Source organism: Gymnoscopelus braueri (genome assembly GCF_963280865.1).
Source record: "Gymnoscopelus braueri genome assembly, chromosome: 20".
NCBI classification, from domain to species: Eukaryota; Metazoa; Chordata; class Actinopteri; order Myctophiformes; family Myctophidae; genus Gymnoscopelus; species Gymnoscopelus braueri.
In genome coordinates this window covers 2,591,714-2,607,974 of record NC_137622.1, presented here as the reverse complement: position 1 = coordinate 2,607,974, position 16,261 = coordinate 2,591,714, and the positions used below count along the sequence as shown (strand labels likewise).

Below are 16,261 nucleotides of genomic sequence, written 5' to 3'. Positions count from 1 at the left end.
TGATAAAACATTTTTGTTGAAACATTAAGACCTTTTATTGTGAAGTTACACCGGACCTTTGCGTTCGGAAATTACGCACCGGAGCACACTCGCCTATTAGTTTGTATTGGCCAGTGCGCTCAGTGCTGTATTTTCGAACGGTCTTAAGTAGTCCACGATTTATGCTCATGCTCATGAAAATAGCAGATCTACAAGCCCACAACGCGTCGAGTCCGCTACGCATTGTGGGCTTGTAGATTGGCGAAATGTTCCGGCGACGACGCGAAACGGGCTTTGATCATTGTTGCCATGTCCGCTTATTATAAGCGACTTTGGGCTTCTTTTTCTGTAAAGTTTCTTGTAAATATTGGTATAGTTGTGGATTGCGTTTTTTTGGCGTTATTTATAATGTGTAGTTGCTTATTTGGCCTTGTTTTATATTCATAATGTTGTTTAAACCAGTGGTTCTCAAACATGTTCTGTTCTGTTCAAGGACCCCCAAATAAAATTAATATGTATTTGTCTGTGACCCCCATTTGAAAATAATTTATTCCAGGGACCCCCATACAGGATTTGTGTTGTTAAAATGTTTTGAAAATATTACATATTTTAAATGGCAGATGCAACGCGTTGTGAGCTTGTAGATCGAATGTATTTGTTTAAAGGGCGAAGGGCTCGCTTATTTTGGGCTTGTTTTCATAGACCTGGTTGCTCATTTCTCTCGCAAAACCTGGCAACATAGTTTGACACTACTGACAACCCTGGTCCAACATGGCTGCTGCTAGTCCCGTTGCTCCTATCGCCGCCGAGGCGGCTATAATAACACCCAAAACAACGCCTTCCATCCCGGTTCCCTTTGACTTCTCGAAGCCTCCGGTTATCGAAGGATTCAACCCGACATCACCCGTCCACAAGGATGAGACTTTCAAGGAAAAGTTCATGAGGAAAACGAAGGAGAACCCCTTCGTCCCTTTAGGTGAGTTGTGTAATGACTCAACTGGGATCCATTTGGCTTTGCAGGGGGTCACATCCGGTTTGGAGCGGATACGGAAACAGTTTGTGTGCATTTTTTAGTGTATTGCAAATAACCCGGATACAGTAGGCGGGCTCTAGACCGGATGTGAATAGTAAATAGAAACCAGTCTTTTGAGGTTTTAATGACAACAACCTGTCTTTTAACAATACACGTGAAACAGCTGCTGCAAACTAGTTAAATACATACTTGCATGCAAACTACTACATATGATAATTCATGTAGTTTGTTTAAATTATTCCAGAACCGTTATGCCAGTCAACTGTCTTATCTGCCACTGAGGATTTGCAAAGCAGCAACGGGCAATCTAAAACTGTCAAAAGACAACACTAAACAATGTCATCAATAATGTGGACAGATCAGATGAGTCCAGAATGAACAGAAAGCAGTGCACTAAATTCTGCCCGCCAGGTGTCGAGCATAAGACAGATGTTGTCATATACCTGGTCCTGTCCTGCACAGGACATTGTGTGCTTGCTTATGTTATGAAACATCATAGGGATGCAATGCCCTTGATTAAAAAGTTGCCTGTCAGTTACAATCTATGCCTTTCACATTTTACTTTTGTAAATCAGGGATTTGATTTGCATCTGCATTTTTGCTAGTATTGTAATACATTTTTAAAAATCAATGTTATCAATATTTCATCACGTTTTGCACCAAATCCTATTTCTTCATGTTCCATTGTCTTCCAGTGATAGCATCATGTTCCTGTGCCATGTAAATCATCATCATAATACTCAGGTTGCCCTGCCAGTGGAATAAGTTAAAATACATTTAAAAACATATATTTTTAAATGTAATTAAATTAATTCCCCTCACATCTGTATGCAAATTACATCCTGCGCATAATTCTACATTCATTCAAACTCTGAATTCTGACTGGGGAGGGAGTCTGGGAGATACAGTAGGTCTAAGCATTCATTACAATGTCCTGATTTGGACATATTTCAAAAGAAGAAAAAAAATCACACCCTGTGTGAAGTGGGCGGTGTCTTGCTAGCTAATCACAATACTGAATGGAGTCAACCAATCATGTACAAAAGATAAATACATTTATTGAAACACTCTTTATGATGGACGAAACCATAACTTGAAAAAAACCAATTCATGGTTTTTTTCAAGTTATGGTTTCTTATATAGGGCTATGCACATGTGTCATGTGACACTGGCCAATCACAGTCCTGAATAGATTGTGATTGGCCAATCACGGTGCAGGATAATTGTACAAATTTCCATACCTCACTTATAGGGGCGGTTTCACAGCGCAGGATATTTGTACATTTTTCCAAACCTCACTTATAGGGGCGGTTTCACCGCCCAAAAAGTGATGTATATGGACAGTCAAAATCTGTTGGAAATATTGTATTTTGATGTGGACATATTAAACTTAATGTTGATATGGCACACTAAAAACATGGTATGTCAAAAAGGTTGCTGATCCCTGCGATAGAGCCTGACTGATGAGTCTGATGCTGATCCTGATTTTGGAGAGTCCTAAACCACTAATTACTGATGTTTTGACTGTTTGTTTGGTGTCATGTTTTGTCAAAAAGTGCAACATCTTCTATTCGAGGAAATAAACACATTTGTGTTTTATTTCATCACTCAAGCCCTAAAAAAAGAAAAAAGTTAACTATCCGATCTGCAAGCGCACAATGCATCGTAATGCAACACGTTTGAACAAAAATAATAAGCTATGTTAAATTGTCCCATTATACCATTTATTTGCAAATTAGTGCCACCATTATCGAAACATCTATTTTCACTATAAATCAGCCAATATTGCACCTAACTGAAGCTGAACAAATAAGTTGTATAGACCATTGTTTTGAGAGTCAAGGATTACAATGAAACTATTCTTAAAGTGGTCACATGTACCTGTGCTATGCTGGTGTGCAAATGATTTCTGTCTTTACAATATAATCACATTTTTACCAATTATTATTATTATTATGCCAGCCTTTTTAGCATTCTGCAAAATAATCGCTTTTTTCGCCAATGTGTTCATAAAGGTCAATCATAAAAACACCTCAATTATTTCCAACCAAACTCCGGAAACTTTGTGGGAGCCAATCAAAGTTGAGAATGACTTCCAACCAACTTTTTCGATCCGTCTTTGCCCAGCGCTGATGCTTCTGCTCTGGGAAACTTTGTGTGAGCCAATCAAAGTTGAGAAGACCTGGTGTGAAAAAGTGGAAAAATATAAATTGGCCAATATGAGCTTGTGGGACGTCTAACAAGGAGTTTCTGGGGGTGCTGAATCCATTCCAACCATTAGTTGTCAGTAACAATGACTCCCTGGCCAGATAATTGGTCATGCCTTTTCAGGGGGCCTATCCATCAAATTGTGGTGGCCATAATTTTCACTTTTTACTTTTTGTTGAGTGGTATATTTAGATTATTGGGATTCCCAGAAAGTCAAATGGAAATGTGTATAATTTGGCTTTTACTTTGAAAGGTAATCTAAGAGTCTATGTCCATGTTTGTGATAAACATCAGAACAACAGAAACAACATAAATTAATCTACTACCATGGTGCAGCCATCCCCTTACCAAGTGCATACTGATTATCCGTTTCTTGTTCCCCGCACCAATGATGAAGTAGGTAGGTGTCCTTGCATAGCTTATGGAATGGATTCAGCACCCCCACAAGCCCCTAGTTAGATGTCCCACAAGCTCATATTGGCCAATTTATATTTTTCCAGTTTTTCACACCAGGTCTTCTCAACTTTGATTGGCGCCCACGAAGTTTAGAGAGCAGAAGTGTTAGTGCTGGGCAATGCGGGCAGCTGCCCTCCCAGTTGAGCCCTTTGCCCGCTGCTGAAAAACGGAACGAAAAGGTTTGATTGGACGTAATTCTCAACTTTGATTGGCTCCCACGAAGTTTCCCAGAGGAGTTCGGTTGGAAGTAATTGAGAGGTGTAGAAGACATTGGTGAAGAAAGCTATTGGTGAGCAATTATTTTGCAGATGGCTAAAGAAGTTGGCATAAAAATAGGTATAAATGTGATTATATTGTAGCACTCATTTGCACACCAGCATGCCACAGGTACATGTGCTCACTGAATAGTTTAATTGTGAAAATAGATGTTTCTATATTGGCGGCACTTATTTACATATGGTATATGGGACAACTTTTCATCATTTTGTACACATTTTTTCCAGTCTACACTGATTAGAAGTATATTTCTGGGGTGTGCATGATACCCCCTTCTTCCCACTCTGGTTTTGAAAGCATTTGAAAGCTTCTCAAGATTTACTCCTATATCAAAGATGCCTGATTTAAAGTGGTTAATAATCGGGACACATCGGCTGCATAATTATGCATACCGATGTTGTCCAAAACTCAAATAATTGCCAATATATCGGCCAAACCGATATTGATCTGGCTCTACTATTGATATCTCATGTACATACCTGCTGCTATATGGACCTACCGATGTGTTGCCACTTTTTTGCACCTTGTTTAACCTCATGTACATATCTGCTGTTTTTATGCTATGTGTATATATGTAGATATATCTTTCTTTTGACATGTTTCTTTTGCTTCATTTCCTCCTTGCTCTCCCCTCTTGCCCCCCTCCTTCTTTCCCTGTAAACCTTAAAATGAAGCTTGTAAAAAAAATGAGCTCGATAAATAAAGTACATTTATGAATGAGTGACGTTCATGTCTTTTGGTGCAGGTTGTTTGGGTACAGCGGGTGCTCTGCTGTGGGGCCTCCGTGCCTTCAACCAAGGGAAGACCAAACAGTCCCAGCTGATGATGCGGGGGCGTATCGTGGCTCAGGGATTCACTGTAGTTGCCATTATTGTGGGCGTCTTGTCGTCCACAATAAACCCACAACCCAAACAGTGAGGAGCAGCTATTGGAGACCTGTGAAGCGCACGTCGACTTGAGAGCACATCAGGCCCAATATTGGACAGAACTGTGGTGGCTAAATGATTTGTAGTGTTTAGAAGATATTTAAAGGCCAGCAAAATATTTCCTTTTCCACCACCGGGCTTGTGTTATACTTGAAGTTGGACCTGTGAAAATAAGACTCTTCCAGCACAGACCAAGTAAGCACTTGGGAATCTGACTGAAGTTCAAACTTGATTAAAGATGTGACGCAGAATTGCAGATAATTTATGGTTTGAACTTTAGAGAAACCTGCCAATGGTGCTTGTTGCTTTGTGGGTGATATTTTGCTTTTAACTATTACTAGACAAAAATAGAACCATGATTTTGCACCGTCTTGTATCAATGAGATTGTCATGTCAGTTATGCCATGGATCATTTCACACCCGACACAATGTAAAATTAACTGTCCATGTGTTGTAAATATTGGATCAGTAAAGGAATGTTTAAGGACACGCTAGAAGAAGCAGTCATAATCCATAGTTTGTTTTATTCAGTTTTCCAGTTCCCTTGTAACATTCTCTTTTCTTCATAAAGTCCAAATAGGCAACATGTGAAACTAATTAGGCATTACTATTGGGGAAAAAAACACTTCATTGCTGTTTTGTAAAGAAATGTCAAAATATTACAAGAAACTAGTTTGCTCAGTCGATTAACCCATTAATACCTGGAACGCATCTGTGTCACTTTAGATGTCTTTGGCTATTCAAAAATAGCAGATCTACAAGTTCATAGCGCGGCACTCGGTGCCGCGCTATGAACTTGTAGATCTGCTATTTTTGAAAAAAACGTGAAAAAAAAATGTTTAGATTTTTTTCCAAAAACTGTTAGGATTTAGATTTTTTTTAAAGAATCGCCTCAGGTCTTAAAGGGTTAAGCAAAGACTTCAAATAATAACAAACTTCATTGTAAGAATGAATAATAGAAATTTAGATGGTTGTACAAATCTTTGGTTGTGGCATGTTTTTCCTTTATGTACTAACATGCTGCCTAAGGCTTAATTTATACCTTGTCGCTTGACAAAAATGACATTTTCAACTGAAAAAAAGCATTGGGAGTATAAATTAGCCTACACCTGGAATGAAATTGTATCTGGATTAAAACAAACTGGAATTTACAGGATTAAGAGGTGAGATCTAAAAAGGCCACACGCTTATAGCATTTCAAAACGATTTTTTTCTGCTACGCAAAATATGGTACTTAGGAATATAATACAACATAATTGAACATAGTGTTTGTGGTTACATTTCATTAGTGACAGGCAGAGGTGGTTACAATCTATCCTTCAGGATTGTGCAGTACTTTGAACTGAATTCTAAATTAAAATGGAAACTAAAGGTTATAGTGGTTGTTAATGACAAAAGAAAATGCTAATTTATAAAACAAACGGCATATCCAAAACATTGGCATAATAGAGGCATGCAGTTAAGTTGACCTAATACCCTTGTTAAGTTCAAGGGGGAAGGGAAGATTTTAATTTACAGTAACAATATTTACTCCAATATAACCATGATGCATTTGTGACAATAGGATACAAAAACAACAGAGCAGTCCTTCATTTTATCCAAAGGGAGTGAGGTATACTCTAGTATAGAATAATTAGAAAGATGGGAGTTTGTTTTTCTCAAAAGGTAGTGAAAAAAGAAAGACTAGAGATTTAAGATGGGCGTACAAATTCTGTTATTATGCAAATGGGAACTAAAAACTCGGAAAAGGCAAAAGTTTAAAGAAGAGGATTGGTCCTTGCGTTGCTGCCTTAGCGAACCAGTGGCGTCTGTTTGAGGGAGATGAGGACAGAACGCATGCGGGAGACGTCCTTCGCCTGCTTGTTGGTTTTGGGGTTGAAGTCGCAGAGGCGAGCGACTCTCTCCCACTCGGACCCCGGGCTGTCACCGTCGCACTCGGCCAGGAAGGCCTCTTCTGACGCTCTGCAGGACGGGACAAACCACAAAATCAGCATGCGTCCTGCTAAGGTATTTCAGAGCAAAACTCCACACTGGCAAAGCACGTCCGCACAAAATGTGCCACTCGTTTACTAAATTAACCACTTGAACTCCAGCAGACCCTATTCTGGAGAGGGGGGGGGGGGGATATTCACCAGAAATGGCCAATCTACAAGCTCACAACGTGTCAAGTTGTGATGCCTTGTGAGCTTGTAGATCGCCTATTTCTAGCAAAGAGATTGGAAGGAAACGAACAGGCCGAGTACGATTGCGACTCAGGTCCGTCTTACTAAGTATAGTGAGTTTAAGTGGTTAATTCACGCGACTGGCAATCTTTTATTTCAGATATAGAACACGTTCATGCATTTCTTTTCAGTTACCACCACACGCACCACCTGTGAGCGGCGAGCTCAACACACAGTTCTGTGCAAGCAGCATAACATTAGCCTGTGCTTGAGCCTATGTTAGCAGCACTTTTTAAAGTGAAATGCATACAATCTCATGTCTCATAAACCATGTATTTGTAGTTTTAGAGCAGGGGGCATGCATCCTGTTAAGAAAGGAGGAGCATGTTGTAAAGAAACTCATGGAAGCTATGAGGGGCGTAACATCATCAAAAAGCATAAGAGTTCTAAAACCTACACAAAGCCTATAACATCAGAGTTGGGCTGTTTGTAGAAAGACTTGTCAGCAATCCTAGTACGCAGGCAAGCCAAGAAAGCAGGAAAAAAGAGAGAAGAAAAACAGTGTGAGTGAGTGTTCATCAACAAAGCAGAGAAAGGTTAGGGCCAGCTTAACCACATTACACCTGAAGTCCCCTATTTTGGGCAAATATTTCAAAATCTTTCTTATTTTATCTTCAAGAATAGCGAAAATAGCAGATCTACAAGCTCACTATGTGCCGCAATGATATGCGTTGTGAGCTTGTAGATCTGCTATTTTCACTATTTGTGGTACGACTAAGTATATCATGTGGTTAAGAACACAATACTATAAGCAAGTGAGAGAAACCAGAGATCTTAAAAGATGTATAATGAGAAGAATAACTAAGGATTCAAATAAAATACAAAACTACTGGTAGGCAACTAGGAATAATAGTTTTGGGTGTGCTAGGGTACATTTTCAACCAATGACAGTTTACCCTAGTGTAAATGAAAACAACATGTTTTGTACATACAATTCTCAACTGGTTCTCAACCTTTATAAGTTCAAGGACCCCAGTTTGATGTGCATTAGGCCAAGGATCCCCATTTTTCAACCCAGGAATCCCAATCTACACTATAAAATCCTCCATGTTAATTAATGGAACCAAATGGGGGTCTATTTGTACACTCTCTGAGTTAAAGACCTGTAAGGGTCCATTTGGTTCCTAACTTCAATCATTTAACCCCCTGGAACAACATCAAGGACGCCTGGAGGTCCCCAGAGCCCATGTTGAGAACCAGCGATCTAATGGTTACCATCTTGCTAGCATGCCTATCTCCTGATTTCTTCGTTTTCCCAGGTGTATTAAATATGCACATACAGCACTAGTCTCTAATGTGTCATTGGAGGATTCTCTCTGAATGCTTACAGAGACATGTGAGGCAGGAATGAGCCTAAACTACAGTCAGAGATGCAAAGTGATACCGTGCCAGACTTTGTTGGAGTCTGTTGGAAAGCGTGAGAGAAGAAAAAGTTAGCCTGAATAGGAAAAACAGAAGGACTACAGATTGTGACAGACGTTTTACTGCAGGATATAACAACATGGCATCAGTTCAGAATAATGCTAACCACCAGTCATACTTAAAAACCACTAAAAAGATAAACATTTAGTTATAATAAACTACTATCAGTCAGTAGCTTAATAAAGAAGGCTCGAGTAAAAATGTTCTTTATTGCTCACTATGAGCTATCAACATTGGCACAGAACTTGAGTTTGCCAAAACATGAAATTCTGATAGGCTCTCATAATTTTTTCATGTGTCCCTCTGTTACACCCCCGCTCCCACAGAAAGCATTTTGTTGCCGTCGGGTGGAAAGAAACCACATATGTACAAAACTGTTACTTTTCAGGATTCAAATTCAAAAAGGACCAAAATCAGCAGATCTACAAGCTCAAAACATGGCAAGATGCGATGAGTTTTGAACTTGCAGATCAGGTATTTTTGGTACTTTTCTGTGACACTGAAGTATGATTTTAGTAGGACATATGGACATGCAAGGTTTCTACCCGACAGCAACGATTTGTTTCCTTGAGGCACTGAGGTCATTTGTTACCGCTCCAATCTCCCACAGCCATCACCAAACATACGGTCTCACACAAACACAACAACTAACTATTCTGTGGTCTTATTCTGCTACTTCTACGTTGGAATGTTGCTTCGGTGGGGGAAAATCAATTCAGCATTAAGATCATGATGATTTTTCGTATGATCTGTATAGACTCTTTAATGCCAACAGGCAATTCTTTTGACAATCGGAACTTCGTTTGCAGCTCAGCAGACAGAATTCAATGTTTAATGTATTGTTCGCAAATTGAAAAACATTGTTTAAAATAATTAAAATAAAGAGAAATGCATTCAAGTGTTTTTTCAATTATTATTCATAGCCGCAAGTGTTTTTAAAAGGTTTTATGGCAGTCAAAACACATGGAAAACGGATAAAGAAATGGCAACATTGCAGAATAGTGATCTTATTGAATCGAGGTCAAATCGTGATGTCCCTAGTGATTCCTGCCACCTAGTTGCTTCTGGCAATATGGTGATAACCTTATCTAACAAAACCACCCCGGGAACAAAGGAACTGACACCAGTGTAACTCTGCCACATACAGTAAAACACAGTAACACAGTCATTGCTGCTCACATCAACTAAACCAGCCAACAGAGACCATTTGCCAGCCAGTCAACTGACCTGTTGTTGGCCTTGTTTTTCTCCATCTGTTCATTCTGGTGAAGATGCCAGTCCTCCAGCTCTTTCCTGGCCTTCTCCTTCCATTCTGCCTCCGCAGCCTTGGATGCATTGTCTAAAAGACACAGAACAATACAGTTAACTCATTGAGTGCCATTAACGTGTTTCACGTGTTTTACCGCTATGGTGCAACGTGCCATTAACGTGTTTCACGTGTTTAAAAAAAAAAATATATATATATTATTATTTTTTCTTCTTTTTTTCTAGAACCCAAGATATCATTATCTGAAGATTTGCAGCTCCATCCACTCCTTGTTTAACTTATAACTGAAAAAGGCTGTATCTCGCTTCCTAAGCACTTTTTTTTTTACTTTGAAAAAAATAAATAAAAAAATCGTACTGGCCGGAAATAGCCAGAAATAATTCGGGCACTCAATGAGTTAAACCAGCCATTCCCGACCTGTGGGCCATGAGCAATATTGCAAAATGAGTTTTCATTGTGATACCGATAAATAGGAACTTAAAAGTATACAACTTCCATTCCAGTTCCATTGAACACAATCGATTGATCATTAAAATAAACACATGCTCTGAAAATGCACGCTGGCCCACCCATCTGAACACTTAACAAGGCAGCCGAACGTTTTGATATTTTTAAGCGGGCCCCGGATCCAGAAAAGGTGAGCACCACTGAGTTAAACATAATAAACAATGACTGTACCTGATATACTGCTGATAGGAAACAAACAAACAACACTGTGGGCACTATGAATTGAAATTAGATAAGCGGCATGTGTTTATGAACTGCTATGTGGTCATCATTACTGAGAAATAAACCCTGACAGTGTGATGCATGACCCTGATGCAAAGCAGAGGGGTCTTTAATCACCCTGAAATTGTTTTATTTCCCTTTATTACACGGCTTGGTTGAATGCTTGACTTTGATTGGTCAATCACTGAATTCAGCGGCGTGTTATTTTTGAATAATGACTGCTGAGCTCAATAACAAATCTAATCAAAGGCTCAGAGCACCTGCTGCGCCGCTTGATTTTTGTCGTATCCAACATGGCAGCCATGCAAACAAGCGCACAATGTCATTTACAGCTAAACATTGCTCTCAAGAATGTTTTTGAAAACATATGAAGCGAGAAATAGACAATGCAGTAACCGAAAATGTATTCTATTTGATCAACACTTCCAGTTGTTTTCCAAGGCGACGCGGCGCACCTGGCTTAAATTAATAGACTTTCATTACCGTAAGCAATGAAATCCTTAGTTTTGGGTAAATTTATAAATGTCTTTATTAAGTAGCCGTGTAATAATTGATGGCGAGCCGTTCATTGTTGAGAACCCCTTCAGGGTGATTAGACCCCTCTGCTATCGCGTCGGGGTCTAATCACCCTGTCGGGGTTTATTTCTCAACAACCTCACTATTTATTATCTCACTTATTACATGGTTAGGTCATTAAGAAATCAATACTTTCACACAAGCTATAACAACGAACATGATTTAAATGATGTTTCCACTAATGAAAATAGTCTCATTAGCTTCGATACAGTTGCCACAGTTCTGTTATTCAAAGCAGAAAAACCAGATCGCAGAATGCAGTGATTGACCAATCAGAATCGAGCATCGACACAAGCGGTGTAATAAACATCTATACGGTTCAAAGCCACATCCACGTACAACACAGCTGGTAGCAACATCGCAGGCAGTGAAATTATTGCACTTTGAGCTTCCTCAGCTGTGTGGATATTAATAAATTAAATTTTATTAATAACGCAAATATTAATTGAAGTGTTGTTAATCCGTAAGATTTTCTGTTTGATGTATATGGCGGCGCCTGGTGGTCACAATTAACAGGTGCTTTTCTTTTTTCTTCTCTTGCACATTGGATGCATATTTCCTGACTCTGAGCATTCCTGTGCATGTTTGCATTTGGGGCGGGAGTAGCCGACATCACCAGCACCAGTTTAAAATAGCGCAGAGGAGTGCTTACCGAACGTGAATCCATTTAATGACACATTACATACACAATACGTTGAATACTGTGTAACTTTGCTTTGTGGAGATTTTTTTTCAACACCTGGCAGCTATGATTTCATTACAATGTGTGTTTGAACTGTGATACCCAGTGTTGGAGGCAGACACTACAATAGTATTTAGACCAGTGGTTCTCAAACCATGTCATGCCAAGGACCCCCAAATGAATGTATTTGCCCAGAAATATTTTGTTATTATTTTCCATTGGAAAAAAATTATTATAATCAATTAAATCGATTAGTTTGATTAACTGTTGCACTCCTATAACAGAGGTTAATGTAGGCAGTGTGTTAATGTAGGCACTGGTGTGTTACCTAGCTCCTCCAGGCGTGTCTTCTGTTCTTCTCTCCATTTCCGCAGACTCTCTGGTTCCTGCCTCAGCTGGTCCACCTGGGCGATGGCTGCATAGCTGTCTGTCGGCCCATTGGACTCCTGGTGGGACGACATTAAGTCATTATTTAGTCACTAGCCATACAACCATTCACCGAAAATACCACATTGATCAGAAAGCTGCTAAAAAATATGAACTATTGTCAATGCCTAACGGGCGACTTTGGCAATCATTCTATTGGGAGGAGGGTATGAAAATCGAATACACTTCCCCATGCGGTCTGTCTCAAAAAAAATCACAGCAGAACTCCCTAAAACACGATTTCCAGCGACTTTGAGTGAGCTCTTGAGACACACCATGTATTGGGAAGTTTCACAACAGAGGGACAGGATTGCGGTCTGCAGAGTTGGTCTTTAAACCTAAGAAAACAAAAGACAGGGAGCAATCGTATTATTTATTAAAACTCACCTGAAACATGTCCCCATTCACTGTGGCAACAGGCTCTTCTCCAAAACCGTCAGCAAAACCGTCTGCAAAACAAGAGCAAAGTCGTCTCAAAGCACAAAGTCACTGGAGAGTTCCACACGTACGTACATCCCCTCTCTCAACAAACCACGGTGTCACATTGTGAAAGCCAGGGTGTCTCTTTGTAGATCTTAAGCCAGAAATGCAGACGCACCTGTTTGGACACTGATGTGATGATTGATGATGACGACCTGACTGACTGTTGTTGTTGTAGTTAGTAGTATCCTTAGTTAGCTTTAACACACACACACCATAACTCGTTGCTGTCGGGCAGAATCCGCCTATCTCCTTATTCTAGCTTTTTGTGTTTTTTTTCATAAATTAGTATTGACACATACTACAGTGTCACACAAAAGCATCAAAAGTAGCAGATCCACAAGTTCGAAATGCGGCACAAAGCGACGCGTTTTGAGCTTGTAGATCCGCTACTTTTGCTGCTTTTGAATTTTAATCCAGAAAAGTAAGTTCTGGACATATTGAGGTTTCCACCCGACGGGGACCGCTGGCCTAGCGATCTGGGCACCTAGGCAATTGCAGCCTGACGAGCTCGCGGACGCGCCGTGAGCTTGTAGATCTGCTATTTCCACTATTTTCGGCTATTTCAACTATTTTAAAGCATTTCTTTGTATATTTAGGTTATTTTCCATATCTGCCCTGAGCAACATCAAAGCCTAAAAGCCAAACAATTTTTTGTATTCATTATGTTCCAGTGTTCAACGACAAAAACACAATTAAATCATTAATCACAATTATTTGTGTGACAATGAATTGTCATGTAAAATGTCATAATCGTGACAGCCCTAGTAAATAATCGCTAGCTGCAGCACTAACTGCTTCTCTAGAGGAGCACAAAGTTAACATTAATTTGGCAACTGATGGCTGATTTATTGTGCAGTCTTGTGATCAGTAAAGAATAGTGTGACAAAATATTGTCACACTATATTGTAGAACATGGTGCTAATGGGTGACCTGAGGATAAGATGGTGTCACTGTCACGTCATAGTGTGACCTATTGAATACTGTGACCCGCCTAGAGATCACCGTGGAAAGAATAGCCCCTGCTCTTTCATCATACATGTTTCGCAATGGATCACAGATGTAACATTGAAATAAAGAGAAGTGAAGACGCAAGACATCTTATGTTGGCTAATTAAACTACGTCTAATTTCTCTTTTGGGTCTTGAGCTAAAACGTTTGGGAACCACTGATTTAGAGGATGGAAACTATTAGTTAACTAGTTACAACTACAGAGCCCATAAGGAGTCAAACTATCATGTAGGTGTAGTTTTTACTAGAAGCCTGGTTTTACAAGTTCACTAGCAATCCAGTTTCAGTCAAATGTTTACTGAAAATAAGACAAAGCTCAAGGGTACAGAGTACTGGATACTATAGATGCTGTAGTGTTTACTGTAAACACATCTATTCTAGTTCCTTGCACCCTTTAGTTTAACTTTATCCGAAGTCTCCCAAAGATGCTAGCTTACATGACATGTTTTATTATAATGTAACGTTAATGTGTTCAGGTTTCTGTATTAACTTTGCTATTGTCTTGATTCTTTTATTCTCTTTCTAACAGTTACACATACATACACACACACACACACACACACACACACACACACACACAGTAATGTGTGTGTGCATCCAAACCTAAATTAGAAGTCAAGTCAAATTTGATATATCCCAATATCACAAAACCTCTCTCAAAGGGCTGTACATAAATAATAATAAAACAATAAAAACGAACAAGAATCAAAACAAAGCAGTGCAATACAAACATTCGTACAAGCGGCACACATACACAAAAACACAATTGAAGAACTAACAATAAACTGTAATTAGTGCTTGTTAATAATAATAAAAATAATAATAATAATAAATATGTTTTATATTAGCTGAGACTAAACCTCAATTATATGTATTTTAAAATACAATGATTAATATTTTATTAATTCATATTTTATATCAACAAATGATATTAGCTCGTTGGCTAAGGACCTTACTATTAAACGTACAACGGTGTCGCTTGCCGAAAGATATCTGAACTACAAGCTAACGCGTCGCGACTTTGTTAGCTTGTATATCAGATATTTTCGGCAAGCGACAACAGCCAGTAAACTTAGAAGTAGAATAGATATGTAGTTAGCATTAAGTTACCGCTTAGCATTAAGTTAGCACTTAGCATTAAGTTAGCATCTGTCATGACAGTCATGGATGAACTTCAACATAGTGTTTGAACTTTCTCCCTTTTTGGTCCGTACATCTACATACATTTTCAAATATAAAGTGCTTACCCCATGGCCACGGATGTTACAATTACGTACGGGCCATCAGAAGTACCCGCATCTTCCGTATTGTTCAATAAAAAGCATTTTAATCCGATCGATGGCCATTTTCTCATAGTTATAATGTATCAGAGTGCAATACACCTCCCAGCCGATAGGGTCGCGTGGTTGAAAGAATATGGCAAAAATACGGAGAAAATGACCACCGATCGGATTAAAATGCTTTTTATTGTACAATACGGAAGATACGGGTACTTCTGAGGGCCCGTACATAATACTAACAACCGTGGACATGGGGTAAGCACTTTATATTTGAAATCCGAACGTTTAAGTAGATGTACGGACCAAAAATGGAGAAAGTGCAAACACTATGTTGAAGTTCATCCATGACTGTCAGTCATGTATTGGGGCTAGCGTCAGCTTTAGCCTGCTGGTTACTTTACCGTAGGTGTCTGCTATGATGTCCGGACTCGGAGCAGCCGCAGCGGGGGCAGGGACAGCAGCAGCAGCGGCGAGCTCGGGCTCGTCCTCCTCCGGGGCTCCGTCCTCCTCCAGGGCTCCGCCGAATCCCTGGTCGTCGTCATCGTCGTTCTCGATCACCGCGATCTCGCTCTCCTGCTGGGCCAGGAAGGCCGCCGCCGGGTCCACCTCCTCAGCGGCGGCGGCCGGGTCATGCACCGCTCCGTTGTCGGCCATTGCTCGGTGGGGGAAAAAGTCGCGATCTGCGCCCTGTTGTTTTGTTTGTTTAAGTTGGTGGGCTAGTTAGCTTTCCGCTTTAGCCTGCCGGGGTGCTAACGTCAGTCAGATTGGACTTCAGTAAAGAGAGAGGATAGGGCTTTATTGGCCACTAACTGGAGTAAATATTTAGTGTTTAATTTGTATTAATCCCTCAGATTTAGTCTTTTTTGTTGTTGTTGCAAGAGCTGGAAAAAAAGCTGTTAAATCGTTGTGTCTAAACGTTGTGATCCCATTCCCAACAGTGATGATTCATGATTTCTCTTGACTTGTTCAACCGGTGAAATCATAACTCTCGCGTCACCAGGCGCAGGCTGTTCTATTAACCGCTAAGGGCTCAGATCCGGTCTAGAGCCCGCCCTACTGTATCCGGTAATTTGCTCACACAAGTACGCAGCAAATACATGCGCACATATGCGCACATACAAACCGTTTCCGTATCCGTCCTAGACCGGATTCGTAACCTGCAAAGTAAATTGATCACAGACTAATGGGACGGTTGTAGTGTCTGTTTTTAGACACTGTCGCCATCTGCTGGACAAAGTGTGAGATTGTATCAAGACGGTGTCTAAATGTACTTATTTAATATTCCATT

The 16,261-nt window shown here is 39.9% G+C and overlaps 2 protein-coding genes across 2 annotated transcripts; one reads left to right on the top strand and one right to left on the bottom strand.

The window, feature by feature from the left end:
- The first annotated feature begins 737 nt into the window (after positions 1-737).
- Positions 738-5,378, top strand: higd2a (HIG1 hypoxia inducible domain family, member 2A). Its single transcript, XM_080417008.1, has 2 exons — positions 738-955; positions 4,698-5,378. Exons 1-2 carry the CDS (start codon positions 751-753, stop codon positions 4,868-4,870), a joined length of 378 nt encoding a protein of 125 aa, XP_080273134.1. The 5' UTR covers positions 738-750; the 3' UTR covers positions 4,871-5,378.
- A 4-nt stretch (positions 5,379-5,382) lies between these two features.
- On the bottom strand, positions 5,383-15,946 carry cltb (clathrin, light chain B). Its single transcript, XM_080417007.1, has 5 exons — positions 15,375-15,946; positions 12,590-12,651; positions 12,105-12,222; positions 9,750-9,861; positions 5,383-6,840 (listed from the first exon to the last, which is right to left on the bottom strand). The coding sequence occupies exons 1-5, from the start codon at positions 15,625-15,627 to the stop codon at positions 6,669-6,671; spliced, it is 717 nt and encodes a 238-aa protein (XP_080273133.1). The 5' UTR covers positions 15,628-15,946; the 3' UTR covers positions 5,383-6,668.
- Positions 15,947-16,261: the final 315 nt, after the last annotated feature.

What these genes read in the sequence shown, in the direction of transcription:
- higd2a (XM_080417008.1), top strand. Translation starts at nt 751, where the DNA reads ATGGCTGCTGCTAGTCCCGTTGCTCCTATCGCCGCCGAGGCGGCTATA. An exon ending in GAACCCCTTCGTCCCTTTAG is followed by an intron (nt 956 to 4,697) that starts GTGAGTTGTGTA and finishes CTTTTGGTGCAG; the next exon opens with GTTGTTTGGGTACAGCGGGT.
- cltb (XM_080417007.1), bottom strand. Translation starts at nt 15,627, where the DNA reads ATGGCCGACAACGGAGCGGTGCATGACCCGGCCGCCGCCGCTGAGGAG. An exon ending in CATCATAGCAGACACCTACG is followed by an intron (nt 12,652 to 15,374) that starts GTAAAGTAACCA and finishes CTTGTTTTGCAG; the next exon opens with ACGGTTTTGCTGACGGTTTT. An exon ending in GACACGCCTGGAGGAGCTAG is followed by an intron (nt 9,862 to 12,104) that starts GTAACACACCAG and finishes TGTGTCTTTTAG; the next exon opens with ACAATGCATCCAAGGCTGCG.